The 17,242-nt window shown below is 39.4% G+C and overlaps 1 protein-coding gene across 2 annotated transcripts in view; it reads left to right on the top strand.

Moving 5' to 3' along the window:
* The window catches only part of CABCOCO1 (ciliary associated calcium binding coiled-coil 1), an 82,436-nt gene that overhangs the window by 52,963 nt on the left and 12,231 nt on the right, over positions 1-17,242 (top strand). For both annotated transcript variants that reach the window (XM_089507893.1, XM_089507892.1), the window contains exons 6-7: positions 15,814-15,936; positions 16,237-16,371. In XM_089507893.1, the coding sequence (XP_089364019.1) occupies positions 15,814-15,936; positions 16,237-16,371 (258 nt within the window). The remainder of the gene's footprint in view (positions 1-15,813; positions 15,937-16,236; positions 16,372-17,242) is intronic.

Raw genomic sequence — 17,242 nt, 5'->3', positions numbered from 1 at the left:
TAGTGGGAATGACAGTCATAAAAAAAAAGGAAGTGATTACAAGGGAATAATGAAGAGCTCCGCTTTCATAGCATTCATTCAGAGGCGACACACTATCCTTAGCTGAAGCTGTTTTTGAAGGCATGGGGAAGTATATTTGGGTGTCATCAGCCTACTGATAACATCCCACCCCATGCCTCCGGATGATCTCTCCCAGCAGTTTCATGTAGATATTGAATAGCACTGGGAAAAGAATGGTACCTTGTGCTATGCCATATAACAGCTTTTTGCAGAGCAGCTATCCCAAGCACCACCATCTGGAACCTGCCTGAGCGGTAGAACAGGAACCATTGCAACACAATGCCTCTAGATTCCCAATCCCTCAGACATTCCAAAAGGATATCATAGTCAATGATATTAAACGCCACTGAAAGGTCCAAGAGCACCAGCAGGGAAACACTTTCCCTGCCAATGCCAAGATCATCCACTGAGGCAACCATAGCCATCTCAACTCCATGTCCTGCTCTGAAGCCAGTTTGAAATGGGTTGAGGAAGTGTGTCATCCAAGGTAGATGTAAACATGGTCAGAACTGGGCCACTTTTTCCTCTCATCGTGTCCCTGGCTTTAGTGTTTTGGTCTTGCTGGTTTGGCAAAGCTGATCATCATAATTATCTCACTATCCTGGCTAAATTGTTTGCACAAATACATAGGCTAACCAGCTAGCCACCGTAGTCTTTTCTATCCACGTTGCCAGTTTTTATTCTTCTCAGAAGATATTCAGTGTTTTCTTTCCATTGTGTGTGCTTGGTCTCATTGAGCTGCCTCCTCTATTTATGGCTTTTTCCTCACATTGTTTTGTGACTTGTGAAACTTTAGTGTATCACCAAGCCTGTTGATAATGTCCCTGGTGCGTTACAGACCGCCGAGAAGCAGCAGTCTACCGCCGCCGCCGGTTGCAGCGTCCTGGAACTGCAGCAGCCAAACGGCGCAGTTCCCGGACACTGCCAAGAAGGAGCACGAAAATCGCGCTCCTTCTTGCAGCCTGGAAGAGACGCCGCGAGGCGCTAGTCGCGCATTCGCGGTGTCACTTCCGCTGTGCAACGTGCGGACGCACAGCGTCCACTACGTCAAAATGGCGACAGCCATGTGGAACGGCCGCCGCCGTTTGTTACAGACTCAGTCCGTAATAGGAGAGGACGTCCGAAATGGCGATCTGTAACCCGCCCCTGTTATGCATGAATGGTGCCATTCTGGCTATGCAGAAATCAGCACTTTGAGAATGAGTTCACTACTAGTGTACAGGTGTTGTGTGGTTGCTAGCTGAATGTTCAGATTTGATTGGAATCAGATTTTCGTTCTCGCAAATAAAAATTAAAAATCACAAGTCCCGTTTGTCGATGATGGTGGGCAGCTAAATCATATCTTTCTCCTGTTTGATACAGAGGTGAAACCTTATTGCTTCCAACAGTGTGCAGCAAAGATGCAGAGATTAATCCAAATTATATGACCATTCAGTTACAGATAAGACGTTAAACCAAAAATCTTAAAACTGACATTCTGTTAAGAATGGAAGCCAAGCCACAAAACAGAGAAAGCTGAAAACATGCATTCATATGCTCAGCTCTTGTATCTTAAACTCCATACTGTTTTACTGCACAAAATCTTTTCTCATGAATCTCAGCTTGAGGTTAAATTCTTTGTGATTATAGAGATCTTTTTTAAACAAATGTCATCTCTTTTGCTTTTAAGAAATGGAAATTAAATTACAGATGGTGAGGGATAAGGAGCAAAATGGCTCTGTTATGTAACAATTCACTTCAGGGGGAAACTATTTGGTTGAAAATGGTTATTGTTTCTTCCCATTCCGAGTTAAACACATTTTAAATACCCTGATTTAATAACATGATTTGCTGGCAGTTTTCAAAGCAACTCACAGTAGAAACTATTTCAAGCCCAGCAACATTGGGAAATAACACTTTCCAATGCTGTCTAAGGCCAAATAAAAACTTCTGGCTTCTGAATATATTATACTTCACATTATTCCGGACTTGAAGCTTCTATGGCTTTCCTGGATGGGGGAGTTAATTTGATAAATTTGCTGTTGCCTTACCATGTTTAGCACCAGTCTAACTGATTTTTATCCATCTCATGTGTTGATCTTATTTGATCTTAAAATTTGTTTATAATGGAATGTACAGCTGGTTTGGTTTATGTGTTACACTGGAGGCCTCTAGTTGCTTAAGAAAACTGTTTCATTTCAGATCCTCAAATCTGATATGGTGGCAGTAAGGCTTTAAATCATTTTGTTAGCAAGCTTGTAGGTTTTAAGAAAAGTGACCTCTTCCCCTGGGAAGGAAGAAGTTACATCCTTCCTGCTTTGTTTTGCTTTATCTTTCTATAATGATCTAACCATATTACTTTACTGCAAATAAACACTCAAGTGGGTATACATACTTCTGGTGCAAGAGTGCATTCATCAAAACAGTGCCAGTACACCAGCACTGCAGGAATGTTACATAGGGTTATGGTTTCTTATTTATGCCTGGATCAAAGGTGCAGCCATTGCTTGTCTTTGTCCAACACATTTCATTATTATTATTATTATTATTATTATTATTATTGTAGCGCTGTAAATGTACACAGCACTGTACATACAAATGATCAAATCCATAAAAAAAGAAACTTGCCAATTGCGTACAATCTACACAATATGTATAAAACAATAGGTAATATAAAACAGAATTGGTTAAAATAAGCAGGGAACAATTAAAAACATCAACATCAACTATTCAATCACATATCAGATAGATAATCACATAGTGCCTGGGAACACTTCCCTGAACAGGATAGTCTTCAACTCAGATTTAAAAGTGGTCAAAGAAGTGATGACCCATGTTCATGGGGGAGGAAGGTTCCAGGAGTGAGGGGCAGCAAGTGAAAAGGCAGCAAGTGAAAAGGGACGAATCCGGGAAGGGGCAGTGGAGATCCTAGGCTGGGAGAGCAGACCTTGACTACCATAATGGAGGGTATGAGTGGGAATGTACAGAGAGAGAAATTCAGAAAAATAAAGAGGGGCCAGCCCATGCAGGGCTTTAAAGGTCAACAACAGAAGCTTATACTGAATATGGAAGGGAAAGGGGAGTCAGTGAAGGGATGATAATAAAGGAGAAAAATGGTCAAAGTGGTGAGCGGATGTAATGATATGTGCCGCAGAGTGCTGAACAGAAATTAAAGGATGAAGATAAGAGAGAGGAAGCCCTGCCAGAAGAAGGTTGCAGTAATCTAGTCAGGATACCACCAGAGCGTGGACCAGAGTCTTGGCAGTGGAGGTCGAGAGAAATGGATGGATTTTGGCAATGTTGTAAAGAAAGAATCTGCAGGCTTTGGCTGTGGCCTGCATGTGGAGGATAAAAGACAGAGAGGAATAAAAAGTGAAACCAAGACTGCGGGCTTCCTGGACTGATCAAATAGAGGTGTTGTTGACAGAAACAGAAAAGGAGTATTGAAGGGAGGAATTAGGTGGAAAAACAAGAAGCTCCGTCTTGGACATGTTGAGTTTCAAACACTGATGATGCATCCACTGAGAAATAGCTGTAAGACAAGATAAAACTTGCAGTTCAAGACTTGGAGAAAGATCAGGGGTGGAAAGATACAGCCGAGTGTCATCAGCATACAGAAGATAGGTAAAAACAAAAGAGCTGATAAGTTTTCCTAGGGACAATGTGTAGAGAACAGTAGGGGACCTAAAACAGAGCCCTGGGGAACTCCAACAGATAAGGGGATAAAAGATGAAGTCTGACCACCATGACCACTGCAAAAGATCTATCTGACAAATAAGATTTAAACCAATCAAGAACAGAGTTTGAGAACCTGAGGTCAGAAAGTATATCAACTAGGAGACATTGATCCACAGTGTTGAAGACCATGGACAAATCGAGGAGAATGAGAACAGAGTAAAGGTCATTCTGAAGTCGCAGGCTTTCATGGCCAGCATCCATAGTTTATTGTGGGTTTTTTGGGCTATGTGGCCATGTTCTAGCAGAGTTTCTTCCTGTCGTTTCACCAGCATCTGTGGCTGGCATCTTCAGAGAATGTTTGCCTGGAAAGGACTTGGCTATATATATTGTGTGATCTGGAAAGGCAGGAGTGATTTGCATGTGTATTGTTGGTTGCTAATGGCAGTCCTCAGGGTGTGAGGGTCTGCACTATAGGACTAATGTCTGCTTGATTAGTGCTCATTGTCTGCTGGGAAACCCCTGACCCTGGGAGATTTCTCATTTGCATTTGTCTTTATCACTTTTTCACTTCTTGTGTTGCATGATAGGGAAGTAGATGTTAATAATCCAGTTTGAATGATGCTAACATGAAAAACAAAAGCCACTCAAATAATTGGGAGCCAGTTTTCTCATGAAGTAAATTTTGCATATCCTCCTTTATGGAAAAAAAAGTGAGTCCTGGTACAGATTTTATTTTTAAGTAAGTGTTAATTAAAAATATGGAAATAAGCTGGAACGCATTGCGATTCACAGAGAAGGGATAATCATAACCAGTTTGTTCACACAATCATGCCTGTTTGGGAATGTTGTTATACACATCTGAGTTACTGCTTATTTCCCTGCGTGCTTCACAGCCGAATACGATCCCAGTAAAATCAGTAATTGAATTTGCAGTCCAGAGAACAAATGGTTATTTTAACAGAAAATTACATGCTCCGTGGAAAAGACTTAAGCTCTTTGTATGTTGTATCTAATGGCAAAGGACATAACATTACAGCCTTTATGTCTCCTTCTAACCCACACATTTAGCTAAATGCATAATATTTATAAAAGAAACTCTATTGAGTAGGGTTTTTTATATATATCTTTGAACAATTTTATGTCCTACTACCCATGGATTAAGATTCAAGTTTATTTTTAAATGCCAGTTTCTTTGAACAAAAAAAAAAGTTATATGTAATCTAGAAACAAGTTTGGTTTTGGCAATCTTACTGTATATCTACAAAGACTCAAAAGAACTTTTTTAGAAATCTTTGAATTGTTTCTGCATCCTTTGCACATAATTTTGTCTCTCGTGTATCCCTTCTGTGCCTTGGTATAGAATTAGTCATGCTAATGAGTAGATTCATTAGAATCAATGGGCAAGTTAGTCATGATTAACTCAAATTATATTGATTCAGCGTGTCCACTTTAAGCATGACCACATCTGGATTCAGCCCATTGACTCTTATTCTGTCAAGATAGAAAGGTCTTTGTTGAAAATCTACATGATAGAGCAAAGAATTTTGGATTTTATAGTGTTGTGCAGGATGCAGCAAGTACTTACCATATAACAATCTTAGATTCAGCTTGAAAAAATAATTTCCCCCTTTGTTTCAAAGTCTGAATGCATTGTTTATCAATGGTTGGCCTAAAACTTACAAGCAGTGTTTGGCAAGATGTATATATTTGTTGACCAACTATCAATTATCAGGATAGAATTATGCAGTATAAGACAGTGGCTCTCATTCTTCCATTCTTCATGTTTTGGGCTTCAATTCCTGTTATCTCTTATGATTGACCATACTGCTGGAGCTTCTGAAAGCAAGTGCAGAACATCTGTAGGACCATAGTCTGAGGTTCACTGATATGAAGAACATTTTCAGTGACAGATCTATATTAGGCTTTATAACATTCAACTCAACATGTCCTGACTACTAAATTAGGAGTTTCTTTGTCCCGGTCAGGACAGAGACCAAGTGGTGGGGATGGGAAAATTCATCTCAAGATGTTCTCAAGATGTGAGGCATGGGTGATTTACACCAAATTTCCTCGGGTTTGCTCTGTCATCCTTACATAGCGCAAGGTCAAACCCCCAAATTGGGTCCAGACTGTCTTCACAATACCTGCACCCTCATTTGGGGCTTCATCCCCTTGACTTACCTTTAAATAGCTCACCTTTTGCTGCAGGTTTTCGGCAACAGTGGTGGCTGTCTTTTCACTGACAGTCCCTGGAAGCTGCCTGGCACTACTGCTGCAGGCATGAGTCGCTATGAGGTCAGAATGAGGTGCCCAGCATCAATAGTGTGGCTAGGCACCTCATTCTGACCTCAGCAGCAGCACCAGATGATGAATGCATGGAAAGGCAGGCACCCATCGTTTGCTGCCAGAGCAATAAAATCTGCAGCAAAGGGGAGCAGGTAAAAGCCAGATTTGAAGGCATGGGATGGGGATGGTAGGTTTTGATTAACCAGACAGTTTTATTAACTGAAGCACAGATACCAGAGACCGTATAACGTTGTATGTTATTTATTTGCCCCAATATTATACTGGCTCCAGTATAATATTGGGGCAAATAAATAACATACAACATTAACATACAACATTGAAATTGATTTCTATTGAAATATAAAATGTAAGAAGCTACTGGCTGCTTTCTGATGGAAACACTCTTAGTGGTTGTTGAAGAAAACAGATTGACAACTAGCATCAGTATAACAAGAATATTGTCCATCCTGGCCAGAAGGAGCGTGTTTCAAAACTATTTAGTAACTTAAGTCTAAGGGAAATATTAATTACTATGACAGTGTGTTTTCTAATAGTAATTTTGGGGCTAAATATACAAGAAGAGAAAGCAGAAACCATAAATAATTTTGCTGTTGGTAAACCTCTCTTTAAAATTTCATGTTGATGTTCATTAATATAGATTACTGCATTTTAGCTGCCTTGTATGTCCTTGAGGCCAAGATGCCACTAAATAAGGCACACTTTCTCCGTTACCATTATAATCCTGACATTAAAATATGTACAATAACTATTTTGTTGTCAGAAATATCCCTTACAGCTTTCCAACTGCTTTGCACTGATCATGTATTTGAGGAGGCTGGAAAAAGTCAAAAGGTATTAAATAGGACCAGGAAAGAAAGGTAGACCTGCTGAGAGACAGAAGATATGTGCCATCAACCACATGTGACTCCTAAGGTACAGCTGTGTGGCCAACATTTTTTCAGTCCTGGGAATCTCATGTTCTATTATAGAAAGGTTCTAGCCCTCACTGTTGTGAAAATGAGCTTCATGATTATGAAGACTGAAATTGGGTGATTTCTTTAGTTCTCAGCCAAGATGTGCCATCTGGAGTTTGTCAATGGGAGGAAAAATTTGGACCTGAATTTAAGACACAGTTCAGTTCAGAGAGTAGCATGCTTTCTGTCTACAGAACCAGAGCAGATTTTAATATTACATAAACAACTCCTTTGTAACCTATTAGTCACAGCACTTTACTCATCTGTTGAACAAGCACAGACGTGTCTGTGTGCTCTTTTTATTCCCCAAAACTGAAATGCACAGTTAAAGATGAACATATTGAATGAGCTTGGCAAAATCCTTCCTTAAGTAGGCTAAGTGATTCAGTTTATAAGCTTGCTTGTGCCATTTTTGAGAAGTTAATTTGTATGAATATGCCTGTGGTATGTGGGTGTCCTATACATGTTTGGGAACTTTGTAGTCGTAACAAGGAAAGGAAAGAGGAAAGGAAAGGAAAATCAAATTTGTTGACCTTATTCCTTCCTGGTATCCAGGATTAACATTCTTTTGGTTCTACTTCTATAGATAGTCTTCTGGCACTAGCTGTACATAGTCTGCTGTTGGGATTTCTGTTACTGATGCCAAGCTAGTATTTCTCCATGTCTATAAGAACTGACAGATAATGTTTATGTAAATTGTCTAAGGACTTACATTCTTTCTTCACATATAACAAAATGGCTGGCAACAGCTCCATATAAAATATCCTAAACTTATTAAATCAACTCAGGTTGCATCTATACTGGAGAAACATTCCAGATTGACACCATTTTAACTGTCGAATTGTAGTTTGTTGCAGAAGAGCCAGCATGGCAGAGAGGTTTCAATATTGGACTATGCCTCTGCTGACCAGGATTTGATTCGCTGCTTGGCCATGTAAACCCTCTCAGCCTCAGGATGGCAGTGGCAGCCCCCCTCTGAACAAATCTTGCCAAGTAAACCCCATGACAGGTTTGCCTTAGGTCGCCAGGTCAGAAATGACTTGAAGGAACATAATAACAAAGTTTGTTGTGGCACCAAAGCTCTCTGTTAGAGACAGTTCAATGTCTCACAAAACTACAATTCCCAGAATTCCATAGCATTTAGCCGTGGCAGTTAAAGTGGTATCCAACTGGATTATTTCTGTAATGCAGATGCAACCTCAGTCATATTGATGAGCCATCCCAAGTAGTACTGTTGAGGGTGTTTGTATGGAGATTTTTCACAATCAAAGACATAGACCATCAAAGCAGAAGTAGAGCTCACATGGAAAGGTAAGTGCTATATTTCATTACTACTCCATAATACCATCCCTGCTATTCAAAATGTCTATGAATAATATTTATTTATCAATTAAAATTTTAATATTGTGTTCTCTACTAGATCACATATTCCCAGTAGGCATAGAGGCATTTGTTTGTTTACTGAATTGATATTCTAGCTTATTCCAAAAATAACACTCAAGGGAACTCAAGATAAAATTGTATAAAATATAATTAAAAGACCAAACAAATTTTAATATTAAAAAATAAACACTTGAATTAAAACATTGTGCTACTGTAGGAAGGGTTGATTTTTTAAAATAAATGTTGGGCTCCAATATTCTTTTACATTCAAGAAGTGTCAAGCAGGTGTTAGATAGTGATTCTAATTTTCTGGAAGTGTATTAGTAAATACATACAAACTGAGTTGCTCTCACATTTCACTTCCAGTTATTCCTTGCATAGAATAAAAAAAGTGTTCCTTTTCCTCCATATAAAAGTACTGCAGGCATTCGCTCCAGTCCAAATTTACCATGTAAACAAGCAGCTAGTTTTAATCACTGTAATATTTTGGGAGCAGACATTTTATGCTGTTGCTCATAAGTTATGGAGTTATTAACACGACATTAAATACTTTATTACTAAAATATATTTCTACCACTCAGCTCTCCTTTTATATTTCAGTAACAATAGGTTCATTTATAGATAAATGGCACAATAAGTTTTATTTTAAGTGATCGTAAATAGGTGGGGGTGGGGAGTAGAATTTTGTATTGGTAGCTTGCACAATATTCATTTCATCATAAATACCACATCCTCATACCTTGGTTATTAAGTCTCTTAGGAATCCATTTCCCTGCATTCTTCAGAAGATTTGTTATTATTTAGGCCATTTTGAAGTTGCTGTCTTACACACTTTTGTAAAAAGCCAATCTGCCCTATATCCATCACAAGCTGCATATGGCAGACACATGGTGGAAAGTAGATCTATTGTACTATGCCCTGATTTCATTTTAAATCTATTAAAAGCATATTTGAAAGCTTTTGATAACTTTCAGACTATGAAGTGCGATTAAAAAAAACCCTTTAGGCAAATGTAACGGTGATCTGTGGGAAGGTGACAAGGGCTTCTTGCAGGCCATAGATTTTCTGAGGTGGCTGTAGATCTGGCACCACCCTATGACGTTCTGGGATGCTGCTATGGTGCTTCTATGAGGCCTATTCCCTTCATTAAGAAGGGGGGCTGATGGTGAGTGTTCTCAGAGCCAGGTGACTCCAGTTTAATTTCCAAAAGGCCATTGAAATAACACTACACTAGAACATTCTGCAAAAATTAAAGTGGTGTGCACACTTAGTTGGGAGTAACCCCCCCCCCCCCCCCCAAGAATACTAGGACATTTCTCAGTAACCATGCATAGAATTGGGCTGCATTTGTAGAATAGATTGGTGTTACTATCTATTGAATATATTTAAGACATCAGCATGAACTGATCCTGTCTCCACCCTCTCTACTATGGGAAAAAAAACCTCTTCTAATCAACCAAAAGATGATCGCCCTCTTAATGTCACATTCTGTTTCTGTGCTCATCAAAATCACTTTTCTGTGTGCATACATTATTGTAATGTATAATAACATAATAATACTGCTTTAAAGTTATTGAAAATTATTTGTCTCTCCTTTTCTATTTAAAGCATTTTATGATTAAGAACTTAAAAGTTGCACAAGCAGGAAATAACATAAGCTAATGTTGCTTGTTTGGTTGCCATTAACAACAATAACATAATAGTACAAATTTTTGTTTTAATTTACTTTTATTGGTGGGCCTAATTCACTTGCAACTTGTGGAAGCAAACTGCCTGAAATGCATTCACATGTGTAGGAAAGCTGTAGATTTCTCCTGGGGGGAAATGTAACTTTAAAAACAGGATTATAATGGTGACCTTGTCTTCTTTATTTTTAAATGGATTTTACTGCATAATCTTTGGTAATGGTATACATGAGGTTTTGTTTAAATGAAATACAAAGCCTTAATTGTTCTTTTAAAAGGAAAGTATTGCATCAGAAGGATTCATTTAAATACATTTGGCTCTGGTCTCTCTTCACAATTCATTCATTCTGAATTTTCCCTGGACTTGTTAAGAATGCAAAATATAGGAAGGGCAAAGTCAAATAGCTCTTTTTAGATCACTACATTCTGGCTTCAAAACACACCTCTGGTCATAAACCTCTATTACCAAACAAACTATTTCAATTTTAATTCCATGTTACAACTACAGGCATTTTTAAAATCCTGTTGGCTAAATGCTAGGACCGTTGTGACTAACAAAAGAGACTAGTTCTGCAGTAATAGACTTGTAATTAGCTATTGGAATGGGTGTTGGTAGTAGGGCAAATGTATGATAGTTGCAAAGAAAACAAGTTCAGGATTATTCAGCCAGAGGCATAGAATTCACTATAGAAATGTATGCGTATAGTGTGTATGAAGAAGTCTTAAAGGTTAAATGCTGAATAATTTTAAAATGGTAAATGGCAACTGAATTCTACTTACAAGCCAAAAATAAATATGGAGGCAGTGTCTGTGGGGATGCAGTGGCTTAGTGGTTAAGACGCCAATTCTGACCATTGGAAGATCGGAAGGTTGGCAATTCAAAGCCCGAGTGCCGCATGATGGAGTGAGCTCCTGTCACTAGTCCCAGCTTCTCCCAACCTAGCAGTTCAAAAGCATGTAAAAGTTCAAGTAGATAAATAGGTACCACTTCTCAGTGGGAAGGTAACAGCATTTCATGCAGTCATGCTAGCCACATGACCCCCTGAGCGGTCCTCAGAGTGATCTCTTCAGCTTAGAATCAGAGATGAGCATCGGTTATGACTAAACATTCATGTCAAGGGACTACTTTTACCTTTACCTTTTACTGTCTCTGGAAACTATAAAAGCTAAAGCATTTAATCTGTGAGAGAGCATTTTGCAAAACATAAAAACTGGGAGAACATGTGACAATATCTCCTGCAGTTAAAGAGTAAAAAGAAATGCTATTTTGTAATGGATATCCACATAGAAGTTTCTCTTGCATTATTTGTCCCACTGTTAACATGAGTTGCACCCTGCCATACTTGCTTTAATTTCTCCATGCAATATAAGTTAGTTAGTTAGTTAGTTTATTTATAGTATTTATACCCCACTCTTCAGTCAGTACTATGATTGCATATTACTTGAGGCAGGACTACAACTGAGGTCCCTCTCCAGGAGCTGTATGCTAAGTGTTTTCACAAAGTATGTGTGGAGACAGCAGGCAGATTAGAACCTTGACACTAGCTAATGGGAGCAAAGCCAGGAAAAGGTGAGGTCTGCTCCCAGGAGTGAGTATATAAAAGGGAGGAGCAGGTTTGAAAGGGGTTGATGTTTAGTGTACCGTGAGGAGTGAACAGATGTTGAGGCTAGGTTGGGCTGCTGTGAGGGCAGTTAGAAAGGGTTTTAGGTACCCAAGAAAGGGACAAAGAATGTCCTTAATTATATTATTGTAGTGTCCTGCAGGGAGACATAGTGTTTGGTGACTAGTGGAATCACAGATAACCAGAAGGGTCATAAGATACAAAAATTTATTAAAGGTTCTGTGAGAACCTAGTCTGTAAGGGAACATATACAAAGCTATAAAGAACCAATTACCAAAAAAAAAGCTACAGAAGCTGATAAACTCTGTAAGTAATAAAATATTTATACACCTTATCCACTGTGAATACCATCCACTAAAAGAGCTACTGTATTCACTCTAACTTACAAATAAATTTTTTACTTTGTTTCAACAAGCAGCTGTCTGAAGTGATTTCAGAAACACATTAAAATGCTACCAATATTGAGAAGAGATTTTTAGGCTTGGGACACATTAGAGAGCGGATGTGTGGCTGTTAAAGTATAGTTGGTGCCAAGCTGAGGAAAAATTTGAAACCCAGAGTGCTTCCATCTAAAGATAGTTATAGTGCAGGAAAGACTTAAGAGAGTCTCAGTTCAAGTCTCGCAGTGAAGAGTTGGTGGAATAGTGGACATCATCTTCACATAACTGGTGGAAGTGGTGGCACACATTAAAAAAGAGTGATAGGTTTAAAGAAATGTAGGCGGTCCCTTTCACTCCTTTTCACTATATTTTTGCCATCACATAATAGGCAGCAGTGGTGGCACACAATGAAAAGGAGTGAAAGGTTTTAAGAAATTTTAGCAGTGCCACATTGTTGGGAGTTGTGGCTCTTCACCTCTGGCCTGGAACTCACCACCTGGTTGTGCACCACGCTGACCAGTTTTGGCCAGTTGTTATATCTTTGCAAGAGTTGCAGAGAACAGGCTGAAGACCCCGACAAACTCTCCAAGCCTTCTCACTCTTGCTTCCACAGAAGTCTTCACCCTTCTTCACCAGGGTCCTGCTGGTTCTTGTAGCTTCACCCAAGACACCAGACAACTCAGTAGTCTTATATAAAAGATCTACTTTATTCTACTATATACACAGCTCCACAACAATACTCAACTCCTCACTCTACTACCCACAAAACACACTGGGATTCATAGTCATTAATATAGTCCTTGGATCATACCACCCACTCTTGTCAGTTTCCACCCAGTGGGCGTGTATAACCACTCTCATTGGCTCTCTTGTTTCTACCCAGAATTGATGATTTCATCATCTCAGCCTTGACCACTTAACAATTCTCAGGTGTTTTCAATTATCCACTTTACTTTTCTGTCCTTGGCACTCAGGACTTGTTAATTGTATTACCATGTACACCTGTGTGGTTGCTACTTGCTTCTGCTGAGTCACCCTGACTCTCACATACAAGTTTTATTTCAATCACTGTATGTCCCATGTTGCTTTTTCCTTAACAACCATGACAGTATGGCTACTCTTTCTTACTACTAAGTGCAAATAAACATGCATATAGAACAAACGTTTCTCTGAAATGTATAACTTAAACACACACACTTCTGAAACAAAGAGCAGAGGAGTCTGGTTCATGGTGCTAGGCTGAACCTGCTAGCCAAATATTCCATCTTTAATTATACAGTCCGTCCTCGCCTTACGCGGGGGATCCGTTTGAGCATAGGCGAATTCCGCCTATGCTCGAGCCCCATTGGAAACAATTCAATTGAATGGGACGCGCCGCCCCTTCTGCCCCGCGCGCGCGCTGCTGCTTGAGCGCATATGCTCAAGGCTGCGTATGGCGCGCCCGCGTATGGCGCGGGCGCACTGTACATACATATATTTCCTTTTGAAACAAATGGGTAATACAGATCAGCACTTTGTGCTGGCCTGTGGGTGGAGCTAGGGCACAGCGTCCACAGGCTGGATGCCCTAGCCCTGCCCCCAGGGTGCCATTTTGGCATGTGCATCATGGCAGCCCTCCGGTGCTGTGTCCAAATGGCACAGCACCAAAGCGGTGTCATAAAGCCGTGACACCATGGCTCTAGCACACTTCAGAGGTTGCAAAAAAGAGCTGCTTTTTGCAGCTCCTTTTTATGCTCTCCAGTGGCCGGATCAGGGCCGCAGCATAGGGTTGCTGCAGCCTTGATCCAGCCAGTAAAGGAGTGGCCACGTGCTGCTCATCTGCACAGACCCAAAATCTCCAGTATAGCAGTCCCTTCTTATCCATGGGGATAGGTTCTGAGACCTCTAGTGGATTCCTGAAATTGCAGATAGTACCAAACCCTATACCAGTAACTTTCACAGACCACAATTAACCATCGGTAACCAAAACAGTGGAGAGGAACACCATGGATGGTGGGGAGACTACATAGTATTTTTGGACCATTGCTGACAGCAAGTAACTGAAACCACAGAAAGCAGAACCATGGATAAGGGTGGGTTGCTTTAATTAACAACATGAAAAATTAAAATGATAAAATATAGAACACAATTATAATTGCAAAAAACATTCAAATAACAAATAGGAAGATGGGCCTACAGTTAAAAGCAACCAGCTGTGTACATATTCCAGCATAAGAGATTCCACAAGAATGGTGCAACCACAAAAAAGGCACATTCTTCCGTATCTGCCAACCTAATAGATCTTACTAGTGGGCATGTGAGCTGGATCTCTGTGGCCAGTATTATGATCTAGGCAGGTTAGGGTGCTGATGGTCCTTCAAATAACTCAAGAGGAAGAACAAATTTAGAAGCTATTGGTCCTGTTAGGAGTTTTCTTTTTCAGTGATAACTGCATTCATTGCTCCAGACAGCAAGAGATTGCTGGCTGGGTTAAATGTTTTGTTCTTCCATCTTTGTAGACAGACACCCCGCAGGCAGCTTTTTCCTTTATAGGAGTGAATCTTTTTGGTCTTAAAAAAAATCTTCCAGCGGGACAGTAACAGCTATGGCTGCAGTTTAGGATCGCTTGCCTAGCAATAAGAAACAATTTGTGCTGGAGGAAGGAGAGAGTAGCACTCCTTGTCAAGTAGCAAAACCTCACTTTAGCTTTCTGAGTGTTGACTGGCAAGAAGTAATCTGGGCTTCAGTTTCAATTTGTGGTCTAGGAAGAATAGTTTTACATATTAATAAAATTAATTGATTGTAAGCATGTAAATGATGTGGTGGTAAGGGTTGTTTTCCATTTACAGTGGGCCCTTTGTATATACGGGGGATCCATTCCGGACTCCCCCCCTCCCGCATATGGGAAAAATGGTGGGACCTTAAATCCCGTTGATTTTAATGGCAGTGTGCTCTCACGCATGGTGAGGGCACACATACCATTTTGTCCCCCCAGGATTGCCATCCGCATGAACTCAAATCCGCATATGGCAAGCCCACTTATGGGGCAGGCAGACTGTATTTTTAAGCCTTTTATATGTTGGTGGCAATATTAATCACCCAAGATCTTCCAGATACCTTGTATTCTTCTAAGCTAAGTAATTGTGAAGGTATATGTTTGCATTGCTCTCTGAAAGAGCAGAAGTCAGTGTCATCAGTGTCTACTTAGATATAAATATTTCTTCAGCTTTAAAGAGGCCCCTTGACAAATAAAGTATTCACACAGGAATTTAGATAAAAAGAAAAAGAGAAAAAAAGAATGAAAAAAAGTTTGCCTATCAAAGGACAAAAACAGCTATATATATCTCTCTCTGTGGAATAAACTATTAATGAAGGTTGGATGAGAGTAAATGTATTTAGTATAGTAAGTCTATATGTCATGTTATGATTTGGTAGTAGTATATGTTGATTTTAGTAAAAGCGTTTAATGTATATGTTTGTTTGTTTGTTTGTTTTTAGTAATATTTTTGTGTCTTTTTGTAATATGTGTCTATTATAAATAAATAAAAAGAGGCCCCTTGAAAGAAACATGTTAATAGAAATTAAAAGCGGTTTTGGGAAAGATGTCAGGAAGCCATCCAATCTGGAGCACTTACAGAATAACAAAAAGGATTGTTTGCTTGACAGACTGAGGCATTTGATTTCATTTCTTGAAAAAGTCATCAGCAAATTATGAGCTTAATTATATCTTTGTTATATAAGCTAATTCCCCCCCCCTTTTTTTTCTTTTTCTTTTTCTTTTTAACAGAACATTGTAGAACTAGTGAAGCCTGCAGACAGCCCTTTCTCAGCTCCCTTGGAAGAAGGTCTTCCTTATGACATTTATTCTAAATTCATTGCATTGGTCCCAGGGAAAGAGGAGGAAATCAAGGTAAGAGGGAGCACTCCTCATCCTCACACAACTCCTCCCATAAAAGATTTGTCCAGATCTTCTGAAATATGCTACTTAAATTCACCATTGGCTGACTTTTAAGATTAATATTTGCTGAGACTACAGTATCAAATGGTGGCAAAGCATTCACCAACTTCATTACTCTCCTCATCTCCTTTGTTCTGCATGGCACCTTTTCTCTTATTGCTCAGGCAGAAATTCAAATACATTTTTTGCCAGTGTTGTATGTTGTATGCAGAGAAACACTTTTAATGGGATATTTTTCTTGTACTTTGTTAGGAGATGGATGGAGACATTCACTCAGAAGAGGAACCCAAAGCTGAAAGTGAGATAGATCCTTTGGTGGGTTACACCATAGAGGATGTCCAGTCAGTGCTTGGTGAAATTACCAATGAAATAATTGCCAATGTTCAGGTATGATTACTAAAAGTATATTGACTCTTATATTTCTACCTTAATACTCTGGTTGCTAAGCTTGTGAAGAATTACATGTGGCTACTGACCTTGCATGCTATGATGTGCAAGAAGATAATTTGCTAGTATACGTTTTTGTGTATATTTACTACCTTGGCCATGTGTGGTCCTGTTCATATGATTATGATTAAAATAACCCCTCCAGTTTCATCTTCACTATGGAAAAAAATAATGTGGAAATATGTATAGATGAAAGCTCCTGTACAAAGATATTTGTCGACTCCATGTAATTCCAAGAAATGAGAAAAGGTGTTAGCTTATTTGTTTTGTTAATGTTATTTAAACCTGACCACTGACCTTACAGTCCATCTGGCTTCTGTAGTCTTTCAGTGCCTAGAATTTTTGGGGCTGCTTCCACACAAGAATCCATTAATATTGCTGCAACATGGCTTTTGCATAATGCGCTGGAAGATGAATTAAAATAATGATTCCGCACAGTATTAGTGTATTGTGAAGGAATGCCCTTTGCTTCGGCCAAGATCCTTATAAAAGTCTACAAATAGGTTTCATTCAGCAAATGTCCTTTCCAACATTATTTGAACACTTCATGTTCTCAGGCCTTGACTGTTAGTTTGATTCCTGTTAATCATTTCTGGGAACTAGCAAAGAGCCTTCGTACCAGCGGAAAAGCCTTTCTTAATTCCCTCAGTATATGTTCCTGTACCTGTAGGGGAGTGACTTTAGTGACTAGTTTACTTGCATTGTATATTTTTTTCTCTTTTTTTAAAATAGCAAAATCTCCTTTTTGCTATGAAATAGGAAGTGGGCGGGGAGCTAACAACAGGAACAACAGCCAATTTGGATCCCATGT

The sequence above is a fragment of the Sceloporus occidentalis genome, unplaced genomic scaffold (genome assembly GCF_023333645.1).
Source record: "Sceloporus occidentalis isolate IW3139 unplaced genomic scaffold, rSceOcc1.0.p SCAF_2, whole genome shotgun sequence".
In the NCBI taxonomy this organism is placed as follows: domain Eukaryota; kingdom Metazoa; phylum Chordata; class Lepidosauria; order Squamata; family Phrynosomatidae; genus Sceloporus; species Sceloporus occidentalis.
This window is presented reverse-complemented; position numbering and strand designations above follow the sequence as displayed.